This window comes from Rhinopithecus bieti, unplaced genomic scaffold (assembly GCF_001698545.2).
Source record: "Rhinopithecus bieti isolate Rb0 unplaced genomic scaffold, ASM169854v2 scaffold_12573, whole genome shotgun sequence".
Classification (NCBI taxonomy): domain Eukaryota; kingdom Metazoa; phylum Chordata; class Mammalia; order Primates; family Cercopithecidae; genus Rhinopithecus; species Rhinopithecus bieti.
The window spans coordinates 2354055-2374208 of record NW_016807321.1 but is presented as its reverse complement, the minus strand read 5'-3'; the positions used below and the strand labels follow the sequence as shown (position 1 = coordinate 2374208).

Below are 20154 nucleotides of genomic sequence, written 5' to 3'. Positions count from 1 at the left end.
CTGAGGCAGGAAATGGCGTGAACCCGGAGGCGGAGCTTGCAGTGAGCTGAAGATCTGGCCACTGCACTCCAGTCCGGGGCGACAGAGCGAGACTCCGCTCAAAAAAAAAAAAAAAAAAAAAAAAAAAAATAGGTGAATACTGTGATGTGCAAATTACATTCCAATAAAGCTATTTTTAAACAGTGCCATGTGGATGGTCAGTGAGACACTCCGGGGACTCTTGCTTAGGGCAGGAGGTCCCAGCAAGTCCCCCTTGGTTCTCCAGACTGGCTTGTGTCCTGGGCCAGCCTCTGGACCACTGCACCTCAACCCCAAGCTGGACCACCTTGGATACCTGTCACTCCTTGCTCCTGGGTCCAGGGATACAGCAGGAGAATGGGTCATGCGAGTGACCTGAGACAGGCCATGGAGGTCAGAGTGAGAGCTCTTGGGTCTACTTCACCCTCCCACTCCCCAGAGCAGTCAGAGCTGTATTCATTCAACAAGGCCAAAGGAAGGCGACCTGCCTCTGTGCAGCCGGGAGGCGTCGTGACCAGCACAAGCTCACCTCCCACCTTGGCCAGTGCTATGTCAGGATGTGTCAGCAGCTATCCATGCAGCTGAGCCGATGGCCAGGGCCGATCCCACCTGGTAGCTGACCCAGTAGCAACAGCCCCCCATTCTGCCTGTGCGTGCGCGTTGGCTGGGCCTGCCACGTCCTGGGACACTGTGGTTGCTCCAGCTGCCACTTTCCTGGAGAGGGCAGGCCTTCTTAGCTTTCATCATACCTCATGCAGAGTGAAACTGAAAAGAAGCTAGGCCCCAGGTCGAGTATAAAATTACATATTGCCATTCGAAAGCAAAAAAAAAAACAAAAACAAAACAAAACAAAAAATACCTTTTTCCTACTTCTCCTCTCAATTCCCCATTCATCCCCTTCTTGCTGCTACTTGGGTTTAAATTAAAGCCTTGCAAGGCAGCAAGAAAAGGGTTAGAATAAAAATTTAGAAACAATTTAAGGCCCACACGAAACTAATCACAGGTCACAGTAGACTCCTGGGGGGACCACAGCCCAAGATTCCGCTCTCTAGACCCAAAGAGCCTCCGACACCCAAGGTGACACCCCTGAGGTCCAGGCTGCACCCCCAGACACGGGAAGGTAAGGCCCTAGGAGGCAAACAGACTCACATCCATGTCACATGGCTCCTGGAGGAGGCAGCAGCAGAACTAGGTCCAGCATCTGTCTCTCAGAGTTCGAAGCGAGGTCCCCGCCCCAGTCTGAGGACTGCCAGGGTGCTCAGACACAGCTGTTCCTGGACCTTTCCTGGCCTGCGGGAGGAACCTGCACCAGGTGAGCAAATAAATGTCTCAGGAGGCTCCTTCGGGGTCCCTCGACCAACAGTGTGGGCAGCGGTTAGAGCAGGAACAAGGACAGACACATGTGGACGGGGCAGATATGGCCCAGCCCAGACAGTGACAGGAGGACTTGTTCGGGAAGGTTTCATACCATTGTGTCTGTCTGCCCCAACTTGGAAATACATTGTAAGACCAAGATAAAAAATTCAATAGAAGACTTGGGAGATAGAGTCAAAGAAATATACTAGAAAAGAGAGCAAAAGGACAAAGAGGAGAGACAGAGGAAACACCGAGTGAGGTCTGACACCCGATTTGGGGGTTCCAGAAAGAACTTATTAAGAAAATGGGAAGGAAAAGCATAAGTTAAAAAAAAAAATCTCCCCAGAACTAAAGGAAATTATATTTTAGATTAAAAGGCCCATTAAGTGCCCATAACAGTGAATAAAAAAAAGACCCACATCCAACCAAGCCCAGCACTATCAAATTTTAAAACACCAGGAATAGAAAACAGACCCTAAAAGCTTTTAAAGGGGGAAAAAGTCACAAATGAAACAATAACTGGAACAGGATCGCATTGCTTAGGAGCAGTGGGATGTTCACAGACAGCAGAGAAAGGCTCTTTCCGATTTTAAGGGAGTTGACATTCAACTTCAGGGCATACCCTCTAGGCCCAGAAAAAACATTGATCATGGGAAGCAGTAGAATAAAAAAAATCCAGATATGCACAGTCTCAAAAACGGCGCACTGAACACTGAGTAAGGGGAGTGAGGCCAGGGTGGTGCCTGCGGCAGGAGTGGGTGATCATTATCTACAAGAAAAACAAACCACAAAATCTTGTATGAGATATAACACTGGTAAATACTGCTTGGTCCAGCAGTGGAACGTTGAAGATAATGGAAGACAATGCTCAGTGCTACAAAGGAAGCTAGTTCTGGGGCCACAGGGAGGCCAACCAGCCCATTATACTTGGGATCGTCCTGTCCCACACCTCATGAACCCCACAGTCCTGGGCAACCGACCAGTGAGGCTCCCTAGCACCAGAGCCCTTCCAGGGGAGAAGGTGTCCCCACCAAGGCCTAAAACAGAGGGTGGGGCTGTCCTGTGGAGAGCCAGGGGGTTGGCCTGCAGAGAGGGGCTCAGTAAGGGGTCAGCACGTGTGTGGGGTAAGGAGGGCGCTGGTATGGGGAAAGAAGTGGATCAAAGAAGTACACATATTGCAGATAACGGAAACCAGCCTTCTCACTGTTGGAAGAGCAAGCTATGCCTGTGGAAAGGCAGAACTTCAGAACGAACCCTGTGTGGGAACCGGAATCAGCGGTTATCAACGCGAACTTGTGTTTTTCAACATACATCGATAGATGGAGAAATACAGACCTAGGTGAAAAAGGGCGTGTGTGTAGCACGTTGTTGGTCACTGTGTGGTAGCATGTAACTGTGCATGAAGCATGGTGTTGGTTCACTTGTTGTGGTGGCAAATGTGTGTGTCACTGTGGCATAGCATGTGTGTGTAACCGGTTGTGTAGGTATGGTGGCGTACTATTGGATGTGCATAACTGTGTGGTGCGTTAGCGCGTCGTGTGGTAGCACCTGTGTGTGGCTTTTACTGGTTGTGGTAGCCATGGTAACTGTGCATGAAAGCAATGTTGTGGTAAACTGTGTGTGTGGCATGGTGTGTGTCACGTGGTGGTATGTATTCGCCATGGTGTGTAACCGTTTGTAGTAGTTCGTGCGTATATGGATGTGCGTAACTGTGGTGTGTAGTGTGTTGTGTAGCGATGGTGTGGTGTCACTGTGTGTAAAGCATTCGTAATTCTGTTGCATGAAGCAATTGTGTTGTAACTGTTGTGTTGGTGGCCATGTTGGTTGGTGTCCACTGTGGTATAGCATTTCGTGTGGTAAACCGTGTGGTAAGTATCGTGCGTATGTATGGATTGGTGCGTAACTGTGGTGGTGTAGCGTGTGTGTACATCCGTGTGTAAAACCGTGTGCTAGTATGTGCCTGTAGTAAATTGGTATGTGCGTAACCTGTGTGTTGGTACGTGTTGTGGTACATGTTGGTGTGTCACTGTGGTGTAGCATGTAACTGTGCTGAAGCATGTGGTGTGTAACTGTGTGTGTGGCATGTGTGTGTCACTGTGGTATAGCATGTGTGGGTAACGTGTGTAAAGTATGGTTGCCCGTAGTATGAATGGTGCGTAAACTGGTGGGTGTTGTAGCGTGTGTGGTGCATGTGTGTGTTAACTGTGGTGGTAGCCATGTAACTGGTCCATGAAGCATGTGTGTGAGTCCACTGTTGTGTGGCATGTGTGTGTCCACTTGTGCATAGCATGTGTGTACGTGTGTAGTAAATGTGCGTAGTATGGAATGTGCGTAACTGTGTTGATAGCGTGTGTGTAGCCAATGTGTGGTAACCCGTGTGGGCTAGTATGTGTCATAGTATCGGGGATGTGGCGTAACTTGGTGTGGTAGCGTGGTGTGTAGCATGTGTGTGTACTGTGTGTAGCATGTAAACTGGTGCATGAAGCATGTGTGTGTTAACTGTGTGTTGGTGGCATGTGTGTGTCACTGTGATAGCAAATGTGTGGTAACCGTAGTGTAGTATGTGCGTAGTATGGGATGCTGCGGTAACTGTGTGGGTGTAGCTGTGTGGTAGCACGTGTGTAACCGTGTGGTGAGTATGTGCGTAGTATGGATGTGCGTAACTGTGTGTGTGGCGTGTTGTGTAGCATGTGTGTGTCAACTGTGTGTAGCATCGTAACTGTTGGCATGAGGGCATGTGTGGGGTGTAACTGTGTGGTGTGGCATGTGGTGTGGTCACTGTGTATAGCATCCGTGTGTAACCGTGGTTAGTATGTGCGTAGTATGGATGTGCGTAACTGTGGTGTGGTAAGCGTGGTGTGTAGCATGTGGTGTGTCCTGTGGTGCTAGCAAATGTAACTGTGGCATGAAGATGGTGTGTGTACCTGTGTGTGGTGGCATGTGTGTGTCACTGTGTAACTAGCAATGTGTGGTAACCCGTGGTGTAGTATGTGCAGTAGTAAATGGATTGGCGTAACTGTGTGTGCGTGTGTGGTAGCTGTTGTGTAACGTGTAGCAACGTGTGAGCATGTGTGGTAAGTGGGTGTGTGTAAAGCATTTGTGGCATGTGTAACTGTTTCTAGCCATCGTGTCGTGTAACTGTGTGTGTGCGTGTGTGCGGTAACTGGTGTATAGCATTGTGTAACCCTGTGTAGCATGTGTGTAGCATGTATGTGTTATAACTGTGTGTAGTGTGTGCGTGTTAGCATGAGTGTGTAACTGTGTGTGGTGTGTAACTGTGTGTAGCGTGTGTGTAGCATGTATGTGTGTGTACACACATGCATCTTCCCAGCCATGTCCACTAGAGGCACAACACCCAGGTCTCAGGCTAAGCACCATTTTCTAATAAAAGGAACCAGAGTTCCAGGCCCCAAGCAAGAAAGGCAAGAACAAGGAAGGACAGTGGAGCTGAACTGAGGCTATGGAAGCTTCCGTTCTGAGCTTCCACTGGTTAATCAGGGACAATCTGAGCATCAAAAGAAGGCTTTAGCCCATGGGATAAAACAGGAAATAATGAGTCTATAGAGACATTCATCAAAATTAAGTGATGGTTTGTTGAGGATGGAGATATTTCCAGAGTTTCAAAGTAACTTCCCCCCCAAATATTTATGAATTGCAAAGGGAAAATGACTGGCATTTCCCTCTGGCATAGAGGTGCCGGGATGCCCCAGCGAATCCAGTGACCAAGTCAACATTATTAGTTCAGGGACAAATCAGCGTCAGGCGAAGGGAGAACCTCCCACTCGGGTGTCCCTGCATAACCCAAGTCCAACCACGGGCAACATGGGACAAACCCATGCCGAAGGGTATTCCACCAACGGCGGCTCAGCGCCCTTCCAAAAGCACGAGGTCGTGAACGACGGGGACTGACGACGACTTCGGACGAACGAGACGCCAGGACCACGCACAACACGCGATCCGAACCCACTCCCGAACGGGTCTGAGGGCCAGGCGGCTGTGAGGGTGGGGCTGGAGCAGGGACACCCCTGTGTCCTGGCGATGGCCTCCCATCAGCAACACGCCCTCGCCCGCTCCGGAGAGAGAGCTGGGCCCGTCACTTGAAACATTTCTGTGGCTTCGAGACTGTTTCAAAATGTGTTTTTGAAAATAATGAGGATGGGGGCTTGTGATTTAAGTAACCAGTGGTCAGTGGAGGCTTCTGTGAGAAGAGAAGCTGGGACCAAGGAGGATCCTGAGATGCCTGGTCCGGGCAGGACGCTCCACCTCCCTCTGTCCCAGGACTGCTGCTGGAAGACCCTAAAGTCCGTGATGTACTCGGCCTGCTTCCAAAGCTGGCTGGACAGGTGCAGGCCCCAGCCCCACCCAGGGTTTCTCTCGGGGATGGCCGGCTCTGTTCCTGGGGGCCTCTGGGAAAGCCCAGGGGACCAGGCACCTGGGAAAGTCTGACAAGCTTGGAAATTTCCATAAAGAAGGTGGAACCCATGCCCTAGAAACTACGGGTCCTATGGGGCTGAGAGGAAGGCGGAACAGGACTCCCTCAGCCCACACTGGACCCCCCCGCATTTGCCCCAGCCCCCCGTCTTTCCCAGCAGCGTGTCCAAAACAGCCCCACTAGCTCCGGAGAGGGGTGCCCTCTTGTCCCAGCCCCCGAGTGCCTCTTCCACTCCACACCCTGGAGGGCCACAGTCGCAGGGGTTTCTGCTCCAGGTTTGGGGCACCTGGAGGAAACGCTGGCAGGAAACACAAATGGGACCAAGGGGGAAACGAGGGCAAGTTTTGCTCTTTTCTTTCCTTTTTTTTTTTTTATCTCTGGAATCCGGAGAGAAGTAAAATGAAGACTTGCTGAGTGGCGCAAAGGCAGACCAGCTTTTGCTGAGTTTAGGTGAAAATGAGAGAAGGGAGAGGTGGGGGCAGGGAGTTGGCAATTCTATAGCTTTGCACATTTCTCTCATTATTTCGCTTCTAAATCAGCCTCGCTGGTACTTTCTCTATTCAATAAAAGCCAAATGCAAGCCATGTCCTCTAATCTCTCCAACAGCAGCTCACTGCTGAGAAAATAATACAGATGTAACTTCCAGCATCATACACTTTCTTTTCCATTTATATGCAAATAGTGACCTTTCACCCAGGCTGTCTCAAAGAAGTGTTTCCTTAAAAATGCAAATAGCATGTTGCAGGCAGTTACTGTGACTCAGTCTTTCTTATACGATTATCATTATTTCTTTTAACCTTACCAACGCTGTAAAAACAACAGCTAAACTGCTCTGCAGTAATAATGACTTTCCAACCAAATCACAGGACGGGCTCTCCAGGCGGCCTGTCATCCCCGGCTGCCAACAGGGGAGGAGTGTGCCCAGACCAGGGCAGGCGGTGTGCTGGGAGGGACACCAACAGTGTCACATCCATCCCTCCCAGGGGTGCCTGGGAGAGCCGTTCAGCCGTGTGACCAGGCCTCACACCCAGGCCGGGTGCCCGGAACCCAGGCGGCACCAAGCAAACCACTCCACACTGCTCCATGCAGACACACGCAGGATTTTCCTTCTGGGGCAAGAACATCCTCAGCTCCAAGTGGGGTTCAACCCTGTGACCCCAGTCCAGCACATTCGCCCCACACCCAGGACAAGGAACCCAGAGGGGGACCTCCAGAAATAGGTGGCTCCCAAGAGCCCACCCAGAGCAACAGGAACGATGCTACAGGAGGAGAGGCCAGGGAGTGGGGAATGAACACAACTATAGGCACTGGGGTAAGGGGCTCCCTCCTGCTCCCCTGACCATCTCTCCTGACTAGGCCAGGCCACAGGCTGGGGAGAAGCCCACAAGACACCCACTCTATCAGCCGCACCTGCTCACCAGCCCACCTCCGTCTGTGGCTGCTGCCTCCAAGGGCTGCTTGAGGCCTGACCCACCCACGGTGCTCAGGAGGGGAGGGGAGGTGGCCAGGCTGACCCAGGGGCCTTGCCTCACTAGGCCACCAGCAGAGACACTTTTTCAGATCAGGCACAACTGGACTCACCTGCCTGAATCCTGCGGTACGGGAAGGGGGAGAACACAGAGAAAACAAAGGCAGTAAGAAGGGGCTGCGATGGAAACAGGCCTGGTCCAACAGGTATTCCAGATGCAAGATAAGAATTTAGAGGGTATGAGGCCAGGCATGGTGGCTCAAGCCTGTAATCCTAACACTTTGGGAGGCCAAGGCGGGTGGATCACTTGAGGGCGGGAGTTAAAGACCAGCCTGGCCAACATGGTGAAACCCCATCTCCAATAAAGATACAAAAATTGGCCGGGCGCGGTGGCTCACGCCTGTAATCCCAGCACTTTCGGAGGCCAAGACGGGCAGATCACGAGGTCAGGAGATCGAGACCATCCTGGCTAACACGGTGAAACCCCGTCTCTACTAAAACTACAAAAAACTAGCCGGGCGAAGAGGCGAGCGCCTGTAGTCCCAGCTACTCGGGAGGCTGAGGCAGGAGAATGGCGGGAACCCGGGAGGCGGAGCTTGCAGTGAGCTGAGATCCGGCCACTGCACTCCAGCCTGGGCGACAGAGTGAGACTCCGTCTCAAAAAAATAAATAAATAAATAAATAAATAAGAAAAAAGAAAAAAAAGAAAAAAAAAAAGAAAAAGAGGGTATGGCCAGAGCCAGTAGGGCTGGATTTGGGGGCGTCTTCCCCATGGATCTTTGGGAACTCCCCAGAAGACACATCGGCCTCGCAGGATCAAGAGGTCCCGCTCTGGAATTCTGCTCCAGCATTTTCGTTCCTCTGTCCCAGAAATTTTTCTTAGAACCGTTCAGCTTTCCAGCCCAGAAAGAGAAGAAACTGCCACCTCCTTCTTCCTTAAAACCACATTTTACTGAGGCCTTACTCCCACTAGGACGGGCATCCCACATTCCCTTTCGGGTCGGCCCACACCCTGGCCCATCCCCAGCTCAGAAAGGAGAGGGCTCCAGGGAAGCTCCGGGCCTTCACAACAGTTCTGTTTCCTTCTCCAACCCCAGGCTCTCCCACCGCAGGACTCCTGCCCAAATTCCTGTTTGGGTCGGGTGAGCCCAGGCAGCTGCTCTCTGGTGGCTTCAACTGCAGCCCCAGCTCCAGGGCTCAGAGGTCCTTCTGCTGCTTTTCAGGCTTAGAAAAATTGTGGGGGGCGAGGGGATGTGTATGCTAATTTCCCAGCCTGGATGGACAGTGGTCAGTAAACGACAGCCAACACAGAGCACATCTGGGGAAAACAAACACTTTACAGACACCAGAGGCTGCCTGGCCTCTGAGTGACTGGGCAGGAAGTGGGTGGCCAGCAGGAGGGGCTGGCAGGGGGAGAACTCACCAGGTCCAGGAGGTCCCAAGGCCATCAGAGGGCTCTCCAGGAAGAGGAATTGGACTCTAACTCTTGTATCAAAGTGGGTTTGGGTTCCTCCAGATGCCAGAGGTGTAGGGAGTCAGCCAAGCACAAAGGCTCAGACCCTGGGGATGAAGGGAGCTCCACATCCAGTAGCAGGTTCTGACTTAGAAGCTGCATCTGCAATTTGCAGCCAGACAAGCCCAGGTCACCAGGTGGATGACGCTCCACAGGGAAGAGGTGTAGGGCCCAGAGTCCTGGGGCTGATTCCCCGAGACAGGCTCCAGGCAGCCTTCTAGGGACTGAAGAGCCACTTTGTTTTTCCTGTCTGGCTGATGCACCTAGGAAGTAGACTCCCTACTTACAGGACTTACTGCTGGATGAGGAAAGGCAGCAAGCTCCCAGCACCTCATAACTCTTAAAAATTGGGCAAATTTAGGTGGGCACAGTGGCTCACGCCTGTAACACCAGCACTTTGGGAGGCTGAGGCAGGCAGATCACCTGAGGTGAGGAGTTCAAGACCAGCCTGGTCAACATGGCAAAACCCCATCTCTACTAAAAAAAAAAAAATGCAAAAATTAGCCAGGCATGGTGGCACACACCTGCAGTCCCAGCTACTCAGGAGGCTGAGGCAGACAGAATTGCTTGAACCTGGAGGCAGAGGTTGCAGCCGAGATGGCGCCACTGCACTCCAGCCTGGGTGACAGAGCAAGACGCCATCTCAAAAAAAAAAAAAATTGGGCCAATTTGTCTGTGTGTGTCATGGGGAGGGAACAAACACCTCACAGCCAACCCACTTTGATGCGTTCGTGACAAGGCTGGGTCATGGCTCACCAAGGCTAGGGTTGGGCATGGCCTTCGTGGAAATAAAATGAGGAAGCACAAAACTCTAAATAAGCCAGCCAAAACAAAATCAGACCACTAAAGAAAAAAAAAATGACTGTAAGAGGCATCTCTTTAATGTGCATTCATAGTCTAACATTTTATCTGGGCAGACATGATCTCAAATAACCAGAAGGCAGGGCTCAACCTCAAGAAGGAACAGAATGGAGGAAAAATTCGGAACCATCGATTGAGCATTTAAGCAGCTTTTCTTCCCAACACAAGTCTCCTTCCAACCTCAAAGCCAAAATGTGGATCCTCCCCTGGTCCAGACTGGCTTTGAAAACTCCATGTGCCGTGCGGACAAGGGGGGCCCTAGGCAAAATTGGGGTGTCCTCCTCAGGCCCAGCAGGTCCTAGACTTGGGGTGCCCTCATTGGGTCCAGCTGCCCCAGACTTGGGGTGCTTTCCTCAGGCCCGGCACCCCCAGAGGTGGTTGCCTGCAGGCTCTCCCAGAAGGCAAGCAGGGACACCCATCAGCCTGGTGCAATGTCACAGCAGAGACACTACATCCGGAGAGCGGGATTTCAAATGTGAGACACGTGAGAGTAAAGGTAAGTAAAGGAAGGGCCGGGGTGGCATCTGCACTAAGCCTTGAAAGAGAAGCAAAAATTCAACTGCAGGAGATGAAGGGAGATAGGGAGTCATGTTAGGGAATCTTGGGTAACAACCCAGTTTGGGACGGAGAATAAGGTTGGAGGGCAGGCTGGGGACAGGCTCTAGACGTCTCCCAGGCGGTGAGGAAGAGGCACCACGGCAGCAAGGGTCATACTGTGGTCTGCGGGCAGCTTGGGGCACTGGGAAGCTCAGAGCCTGACGAGCAAGTGTTCGGTCGGCAGTAACTGGGCAGGCCGCGTTGAAGCATCCCTGGGATCCCCGGGACGGTAGCTGCCGACAGAGCATGACTGCTAAAGCTATTTGATTTTCAGAATTCAAAAAACTCTGTAGGTGTGAAGACCCAAGTCTAGTTTTGACAAGTTCAGCAAGGTGCACACAGGGATTGGGATGCGCCTTGGGACTGGCTCACCGTGGGTCTGTGGGTCTGGCTCACTGGGAGGCCACCCCAGGCACCTGCTGCTGTCAGTTTGTGGTCCAAGAGTCTCAGGGACCTTCTAGGGCCTTCTAAAGCAGGCCCTGGGGCACATGGAGCCTCCAAGCTCCCACTCAGGCAGGATAGGTCAGCCACTGGCCGCTCTGAGGGTCCCTGAGCTGGGGAGACGTGGAGGGGTCCCCCAGGACCAGGTGAGAGGCTCTAACCGCCCTGACCCAGGGCCCCCTCTTCTCACACCCCTCCTCTGATGTGTGGATTGCAGGCAGCAAAATGGGAAAAAAAGAAGAGGACCCAGATGGCTTCTGCCCCAGCCCTCAGACCACTGTTGAACACGATGGAGGTGTGAAGCCAGGCGTGAGAGAGAGGTGGGGCCAGCAAGCTCATCTGTCAGCAGCTCAGGCCATATGGTGCCTCCACTTTTCCTCCCCAGCATCTAGGTCCCAAGTGCTCACCCCCACCTTGCCTGGCCACCCTGACTCATGCAGAGCGCTGCAGCCTACTTCCTGAGGACCGTCCAACCTGCACCCTCCTGGCACGGGCCACACTCCCAGGCCACAGTCCCAGACAAACCCCAAGGCACAGCGAACGTATCCAATTGACTCCGAGCAACTCCAGGACAAACCACACACTCAGTTGCCTGTGCACAAAGTCACCCTCTTGAAGGCTGGGGCTGCTGAGTGGAGGCTCCCGGTGCTGCAGGACGAGGGATGGCAGGAGGGCCACAGACACCCACAGCTGTGTGGACATCCTCTCTCCTCTGCAAGGCCTGGACTCCAATCCTCGCCAAGGCAGATGTACTCAGCCAGGGCAGATTAAAGCATCCTGAGTTGCTTTCGTTCCCGATTAAAATAACATTGCATTTTTTAAGTGCAAATTGTAAAATAAATTTCAAAACAAGGATGAAGTGATGGGTGAAACCAACCTTCCCACAAGGAAAGCTCCTAATGGCATTAACCATGGGGAGAAAAGACCACGCTTATATCGGGTTGGTTCCACCAACGCTGAAGATAAACAGGAAGACATTTTCAAACTATGCTTTCCACTTGCAAGTATCCATTAATCTCTTCTCTCTGAAGCAGGCTCCATGGAAGCCTGAGATCAAAACATTTTAATTCAGGTGAAATTCCTCTGGCTTATTTTTGTTTTGAGTTTTTTAAAGTGACGTTTGGGGAAATTTTGTCTGAAAGACAGAAAAATGCTGGGAACCTCAAGAGGCCATGAAAGCACATTCCACCCCAAGGCCCCCAGCAAACACTCTGGGCTGGACAGTGGGCTGCCCCCAGTGGGGTTGTCCTGAAGCGGGGGTGGGTCCCGTGGTCTCCAAGGAGCAGAAAGCCCACAGGGGAGCAGCACAGCAGCCACTGCTCTCTTCTCTTCTGGGAAACACGGCATTTCTCCGTCTGACTAATCTAATGATGCTGGTTCCCAAAGACCATTTTCCTGTAAACTCACACCGCAAAATTCCTGTTAAAATTACATCGTAGACAACTAACTTCTGGTTTATTCATGAGTGAGTTCACAAGGAAAACGCAGAGGGGGAGGATCTAAGATGAGGCGGATGGGAGAGAGGAAGGAGAAGCCCCCCCAGTCCCCCGCAGGCCCCGGCTCCACTCTCCCGCCCAGCTTCCTGCAAGAGAGCAGGCAACAAAAGAGGGGCTCTGAGATGTGTCTTCCAGCCCTGGGACAGGCAGAGCATCCACCCCACTCTCCAAGATGCCTGAGTAAAGTGAAAGTCTGGCTGACCATCCAGTGCCTGCCTGCCCACAGTACCAGGTGACGGCCAGCAGCCCCCACACTCCACAGCTAACCCCCGACCCCTGCTCCAGCTGGGTCAGTCCTCTACCTCCTCATCCACTCCAGGCCTGGTGCTGGCCAAAGTGTTCTGGTTGTTCCTGGTCTCATCCCCACCCTGAGCCCCGACAGAGGGACTGGGTGGCCCCAAGCCCTGCTCAGTCTTTTCCAAAGTAGACGTGCCTTTTGCACGGAGTCCATCCAGGAAGAGCTCAGCCCCCACCAGCCTGCCCACCGCCACCGAGCAGCTGCTAGAGGCCCCAGGTTTCTCTCTGGCACTTTGTCAGTTTTCAGGAACCTCTCCTGCTCTCTCTGCACAGCACTGGGTTGTGCAAACTGGCCTTCCAAGCGGCCCAGCCATCACCAGACTGAGCAGCACCCGGAAGGTGGTTAGTCAGGCCTCTGACCCCTGTCTCCCCAATGCAGAGTGGTGCTGGTCTCCTCTGCCCCCTACACCACCACAAATGTCATTGTCTGCACATTCAGTGACCCCAGGCCAGAGAGGAAGGGAGTGAGTCTCTGGGCAGCACCAGGGAGAGCACCCACCACGTCCATAGCCAGGGGACAGGCCAAGCGCCAGCCACCATCCAGGCTGTCTGTGGAGCCAGCACTGCCGTTGGTCAGCTGCCAGAGCTGCCCAGCGTGCACCCCCATGGCCGCATACCCTCTGCCAGCCTCTCCCTGACATCTCTGGGCACTAACAGAGCTGCCAAGTAAAGGCTGCTGCAACACCCAGACCAGAGCGACTTTGCATCCCCACATGGCTAGAAGGGGTCATCTCAGAGAGTTTTTCCCCGATCACACACCTGGGGCATCCAAGGCAGTGGGTGATCACTGCCTTTGCCAGAATCTACCAATGGGGGGCCAGAGCTTTGGCTCCGAACAACTGAGGCCACCTCCAGAGCTGTGAGCAATGACTGAGGGTCACACCAGCCCCCGAGTGGCACTTTGGACAGAAGCAGCCCCCCTGCCTTGGGTAAGCTCCCAGGCCCTCGGGCTACTCCAGAGTGCAAAGGTCTCTTTGTCCAACTCTCCGTGGCTCCTGCACAGGCTGCTGGATCCGAAAACACCCCTGTGAAGTTCGTCACCGTCCAGGTGCCCAGGGGGTCGGGGGCCCCTGTAGGAATCTCAGTCTCTATAGGACAGAAGAATCCAGAAAGCTGCCTCCTTCTCTTTGAAAACAAACTGCCCTCTAAGCCCTGACCCAGCCTCCTCTGCACAAGGAACAGCTACCCAGGGAGACAGGGCAGGGTCCTGCCCCCACTGGTAGCAGCACCCTGGCTGGTGCCACAGGACTCCAATCCCTGTTCTCTTACTCTTTTGTTTACTGTTAATTAACAGGGCCATATGGAAGGAGGTGATAATCACAGCCAAGGACCAATGGGAGGGGAGCCCTGGGTGGCAGGGAGCCTGGGGGCCGAGGGGAGCCTCCCTCAGTCAGCCCTGGGTGAGGACACAGCACCCCCACTCCCCAGGCCACAGTGAGGCCAAGGCAGGCGCTGCCAGCACCTCAGAGGAGACAGAGCCAGAGCACACCCCTCAGCACCAAGCGGGCCCCCCCAAGCCTGCCCCAACATCCCTCCCACCTTTTGTGCACTCAGCCACTGCGTTAGAGGTGTCCTCGGGTTTCTGTGATTTAAAAGAACAAAAAACAAAAAAAACTACAAGGGCAAAATTCTCCACCTCCCTCTCCCGAAAGGATAATTATAATCATCGCTGTCATTATCATCGTTATCGTGACAGGACCCAACCCGCCTGCAGCCACAGAAACCCCGCACCACCGCAGATGTTTTGTTTCCAAAATTAAACACCCAACTTTACCAGCCAATGATGGCCACTGATTCAAAGGTGATGCTGAGACAAGCAGAGCCCCTGGTGACTCAGAGGAGCAGTGAGAGCCCACCACTCCAGCACAAAGCCACCAGCATTTGTTTATTTTCCTGGTTTGTGAATTCGATGGACAGAACCAAAGTCCACAGCCCCAAAACTACAGACAATGGCATTCAGGTGTTCAACGCCTAAACCAACTTCTTAGCTAACCCTGATTTTTAGTTCTAAATACAAAAATCCAGTTACACTACCACCATAGCCAACCACACTCCACAGCCTCACGGACACGCAGCGAGAAAAGGGGCTGAGAAGCGGCCGATATTTACTTCTGCACGTCTGTCCCACAAACGCATGCACCCTAGAGATTGATCCTTAAGTTGAGAAATGCGTGACATGCAGACAAAACGTTCACGTGAGCCCCTCTACTCAGTACCTTGGGTGGGGGTCACACGTGACACACCCCAGACTCTGAGACCCTGCTTCAGAGGGGTCAGTGCCCTCCCCAGGTACGGAGCTGCTGGGTCCCACGGCCACAGACATATCCGTTGTTCCTCTTCCAGAAATGCGCATAAAGTTTCTTGTTTTGATATGCACTCCCCCTCCCCTAATGTCTCCTCTGTCAGACGCACAACATGTCCCCTGGAATCTCAGAGGAGCAGGAACAACAGAGAGGCAGGAGAAAAACAGCACACGGCAGGCCAGGGAGGAGAAGAAAGCCCCCGTCCTCCAGAGCAGTTTCAAAAAGCCATCCTCAGACCTGCTTTCCCTGCAAAGAGAGCCTTCATCTTAGAAATTAACTCTGTCCGCGCACCCTCTCCCTGTCTCTGTCCAAGAGGAAAAGCCAAGCATTGGGTATCTGCCTTTGTCAGAAAGAACGTAACATTGACTTACCTTTCCCCACCGCTATTGTCTGTCCTCCTTCAAAATGACATCACGGAAAGCAATCATGAAATTTACATGGGGGGTGCAGGGTGGACTGGGGGAGGAGAGGGAAGGCAGCTGCCTCCCGTGCAGCGGTCACATGTGGGGAAGCCTGCGTGCGGGTTTCAATTAAATATCTTCTCCCCTTAGTGTGCGAACTCCTAAGCCAGCTAAAGGCGACGTCTCATTTACTTAATGACTGCTCTCATTAGCAGCGGTGGCACGGGCTGGCGGAGGAGGCTCCTTTGTAAATACGCTACCCATGAACCCTTGGGGCTCCAATATATCTGTTTACTCTCTGAGGTGAAATAAATTTACAGTATAGCATCAGAAAGATGGATCTGCTGAACTGGGGGTGAGAGGTGTCCCAGGCCGGTGGAGCCCTGTCCCCTGCTCCGAGCCTCGGCCAACAGAAGGTGCCTACATTTGCCCACCCTGATTCATAATCCATGTGCAGCATGATTGAGTTTTTTGAAAACGCAAAGCACACAAAAGGGCAGAGAGCATTACAACCACCACATTCACCCCCCTCTGCTTTCTCTGCCAGTGGTTCAGTCCAATAATTCCTAATAGCAGCAACCGGAATGACAGATGCCCGGGGTTAGCATGGCTACAGCGAAAGTACTTGACAATATTTATTGGTGGTTAGGAATATGACCTACCGTCATAAAGAACGGGCTGCAGAATTTATTACTCAGATGAACCAGGAATATTACATACTGGCTCATCTGCATATTCAAGTACCCGTGACTTAAATGGATACGTATTTTTTAACGGCATAAAAGGTAACTATAGCCACAGACCAAAACACAAAGTCATGCACACAAAGAATAGATCAGGAAAAGACATTTTTCTGTGGTCACACTTTCCCTTTCACTTTAATTTTACAATAATAAAACCTTCCCAAAGAGAACTCAGGGATCCCTGAGGCACGGGTATCCCACCCCTAAAAGACTAAGTTTATTCCAACCAGAGCGAAGCACACTGCCCAAGTTTTCTGCTCTTTTCTGATTCTTTTACAAATGGCCTGAAAGGAGCTATCCAATGAAAATCAGGAAGAGAAAAATCCATAACACACACAATAGAAGTGCCCACCCACTCTCCATGCAGCCTGACTGTCTGCCTTCTCATCTGCCAGTTTGTGGTGTTTTTTTTCCCACATTCAGGGATAAATGTAGGAATTTCTTAAGTAAGAGTACTCAAGGGCCAGAGTATTCTTGTTTGCAGCCCAAATCTCCTTCTTGTACTGATAAATCAGGCAAACAATTGTGCATTATCATAATCAGAATGTTAGAGACAAAACTGTGAAACACAAGGGGTGAAAACTCAGTGTGAGACACCTGCAAAGATGCTGCCACCCAAGGCCAGCTGGAGAACAAGAAAATTCACGTCTCAGAAGTTCAGTGCAGAGATTTCAACAGACAGTAAACATCATTTCTTGGTAAATTATGCGAGAACACAATACCCCAATTAATTAGCACCAAAGGGCTTGGGCCACCAAAAGTGTGAATGAGGCAGAACTGAAACATTTAGCTCTCTCTAAGAGACCATGTTTTGAAAATCTTAGTGGCTTATTTTTAACATACAGTTTGTGCTTTACACATTACATACAAACCAATAAGCTTCACCCCAAAGGCAAGTATCTTAGGTTCTGGTACACACACATTATCCTCAACAAATAAAACACAAAATGCACACAGAGCAATTGTTTAGATTGAGCACAAGGAAATAAATGCAAGCCTGCACTGGTCAAACTGAGGATGAAATATTAATTAGTCAAATGAGAAGAGTTTGAGGTTTCCACAATGACTGCCTACCATTTTTAAATTCTGTCATAAACTTATATCCATCAGTACAAAAGGACACACTCGGCTGAGAGCACTCCTGAAAAGCCGTTTCTATCTCCTCTGGACATGCTGTGAGTGCCAGGATGTCTCCCATCTCGAACCTTCGGCATTCAGAAATTCTATGAAACTCTTATCGGCAGGCTGCAGGCTCCGGGCAGGCTTGCGGGCCATTGTTCCATGATGAAGATAGAATCAAAGGGAGGGCCGTTGCTGAATCAGCCTTATTTCCCAACAACACCCAAGGTTTCATGAAAGCGACTTAATTCAGATATGCAGCAGTCACACCTAAGAAACCACAACGAAGAAGAGGTGGCAGCAGGGAGAAATCAACCTGCACAACACGGGCTTCGCGAGGCCAAGAGTGTTTTCAGGTAATAGACATTATATTTGTGAAAACTAAGTCTTCCGGCATTTCTCACTTCCCCTTTTGCACAATCACAGGCCTCCTGAGGTGCGGCGCTCTGGTGGTCGCGAATGGGCCCCCAGACCCTCTGTGGGCTGCTCAGAGTGTGCCTGGAAACTTACAGCTGGTGCCTGCTGGCAGGACCTGGGAACTTACGACTGGTGCCTGCTGGCACGACCTGGAGGGCCCTGGGAGCTCCCGCCGGGAGGCTAAAGTGGCATGAGCAGCTCAGAAGAGGAGCTGTGATGAGTAAAGGTTCGCGCTCTTCACCTGACACGTCAGGAGAACAAAGGAGTCCAGGGGAAAGAGCAGGGCCGAAAAGGGCCGCCGCCCTTCAGCGCCTGGGAGGGAGCCTGAGCGGTGGGTGGATCCCAAGTCTGATCAGCACTTCGGACAGCGCTCTCCCCCCAGAGCGCCTCCGCCTTTGTTCTCCGCACAGGGAAGCTTCTGAGCTCGCACCAGTTTTCAGCCATCGCCAAACTCGGGGCTCCGGGCTGAGACAGAGAATTCCAAACCCCAGCAGACCCCTGCTTGTAAGTGACAACAGCAAGGTACAGTCTTAAACTTATTTTCTTAGAGAGGGTGAAAATTTGTCAGGACTTTTTGAAATCATATTTTCTCTTCCATAACTAAGCATGGGGTTAGTTCCTTTGGGTTTTATTTCATAAAAACCTGTGGGAAACTCACATGTGACTTTTCCATAATATGTTTGCAAAGATCCACCAGGAAATAACTCCTGTCTGATTGGCGGGTCCTCAGACTCCACACGGGGAGGGAAAGGGGAGATTTGCAAAACCAAACTTGCGCCGCGGCCGCACTCACTGAGAAAGTGCTTTGTGTGAGTGGGGGAGCAGGCTTAATGATCGCTTAGCTGGTAAGATCATTTCAAATAAAGTGTAATTACTTGTGCAAATCTGCACACAGACATTCCAAGTGTCAGTTCATTTGCTTCATAAAAACTCTTTCAAGTAATTTTGGTCTAAACTTTCTGCATCTGTAATTGGCACCACCTTCTCCGGTGACCAGCTGGGGGTGAGGGTTTCCTTGTTTCCTTCTGAAAGCTTCCCCGCAGATGGGCGCCTGCCTTAATGCTGCAGACGACAATTAGGGCCGTTGTGTGAGGCCGAGATGGTGAGCATTAATATTGTATAGAACAGCTGAGGGCGGGGGTGCTGCCCCAGGCCGGCCCTGGCAGATGGAGCAAACAAAACCGGGATCCACTCTCCGCCACACTCGGGGCTGACTTTGTGTTTCTGTCTCACACTCACGCAGACACTCACAAACGTTTGGCATCCAGTTTGTAAGACCCTCACACACTCGCACACTCACACACCTGCACTCACGCACAGCAACTTTGAGTGTGATGAGGACACGAGCAGCGGCAGCCCCGGCCAAAGCCCCTTAGCTACAGTTAAGTCCCAGGGGACATCTGCCACACACAAATTCTCTCTGCCCACCTTCTCACAGCGCCTTGCTGCCAGGCCAAGGGCTCCTGACACCCACCAGCTATATGGCCTGCTAGGCAGATCTGGGCAGGTAAATCACCAGAAAGAAGGCCCGGATGGCCTCTGCACACACCCTGCCCACCACTCTCCAACCTCCAACCTTCTGCAGGGCAGCGTTCACAGGGCTCTGTGCCGTCAGCACTTCTGCAAGCCACAGGACCCGCTAGAAGAGGAGGTGGCAGTTTCCCCAGGGGCCCTGGCCATTGTTCAGGAGGGAGCATGTCTGTCACCTCCTCGGCTGCCCAGAAAAGAGCACTGAGCACTGATGGGGGGACACACACAGCTAATTAGTCCCTTTGGCATCTTCGCAGAAACTTGTGAACAGACCAGGGAGGGATGCAAGGGGCTGGGGGTGGTACGCACCCAGGAAGATCCCGCAGAGTGTCATCCTGGCCGGGAGGTGCACCTTCTCTCTGGGAACACACGTCACTTCATGCTGGAAAAAGTTGCTGCACAAACTTGTGTCCCGGGGCCCTGGGGAGACCCCACTGCATCCAGCCAATCAAGACCAGGGAGCAGATAATCACAAATTGATACCCCGGCTGCCTGCCAATGAGACTCTCTTCTCCACACAATGGGCTCAGGCCCCAGACAATCTCTCCCCCCACCCTGCAGGGCTAGGGAAGGGGAGTAAGGAGAGGCAGAGACACAGGGCTTCCCACACAGTAATGGACTCACAGTGAGGGAGGGGAGGGGCCCTTCCTGAAGATGCCTCCCTTCCCCCACTTCCTCTCTCTGACAGTGGGACTGTCAGACCAGGTCCAGAATGAAACCTGGTGGGGAACCAGCCAGGATGGGTGAGTGGGGTCAGGTCTGGCTCCCCACAACCCAATCATTGGCTGTCGAGAGGGCAGGCCCCTGAGGGCCCTCAGCTGCCATGGTTGACTCCCCACCACCAGGTGCCAGGAAGAAGCTATGGTGGGAGGTGCCGGGGGAGGGGCACTGTAGAAGTCAAGACTCCCTGGACAACCTCAGGCCCTGCAGGCAGAGGCTGGGGTGAGCAGGAAGGAAAGGGCAGGGAGAGAGGGCTGCCCAGAGGGACCTGGATCTCCCAGCGGCCAGAGCCAGGGGGTAGGGAAGGGCAGGGTGTGTGGATGGGAGTGAAGGTGCGCACTGCAGAGGCCTCTTCCGGAATGATCCCTAGTCCCTCAGACTCTGGGTCCACAACCTTCAACGGCCCACAGGGGCCCTTTGAAACGATGAACTTGGCCACAGC

At 52.4% G+C, this 20154-nt stretch overlaps 1 protein-coding gene across 7 annotated transcripts in view; it reads right to left on the bottom strand.

Moving 5' to 3' along the window:
- MYT1 (myelin transcription factor 1) overlaps nucleotides 1–20154 on the bottom strand; it is a 117982-nt gene that overhangs the window by 64092 nt on the left and 33736 nt on the right. For 2 of the 7 annotated variants that reach the window (XM_017881324.1, XM_017881325.1), the window contains exon 1: nucleotides 19302–19545. The exons of 1 other annotated variant lie outside the window; for it this stretch is intronic. In XM_017881324.1, coding sequence (XP_017736813.1) covers nucleotides 19302–19326 — 25 coding nt within the window. In that variant the 5' untranslated portion in view covers nucleotides 19327–19545. Of the gene's footprint in view, nucleotides 1–14695; nucleotides 14947–15153; nucleotides 15472–19301; nucleotides 19546–20154 lie in introns of those variants that run through there. 4 more of the 7 variants (XM_017881327.1, XM_017881330.1, XM_017881326.1 and 1 more) reach the window with 3 other exon arrangements.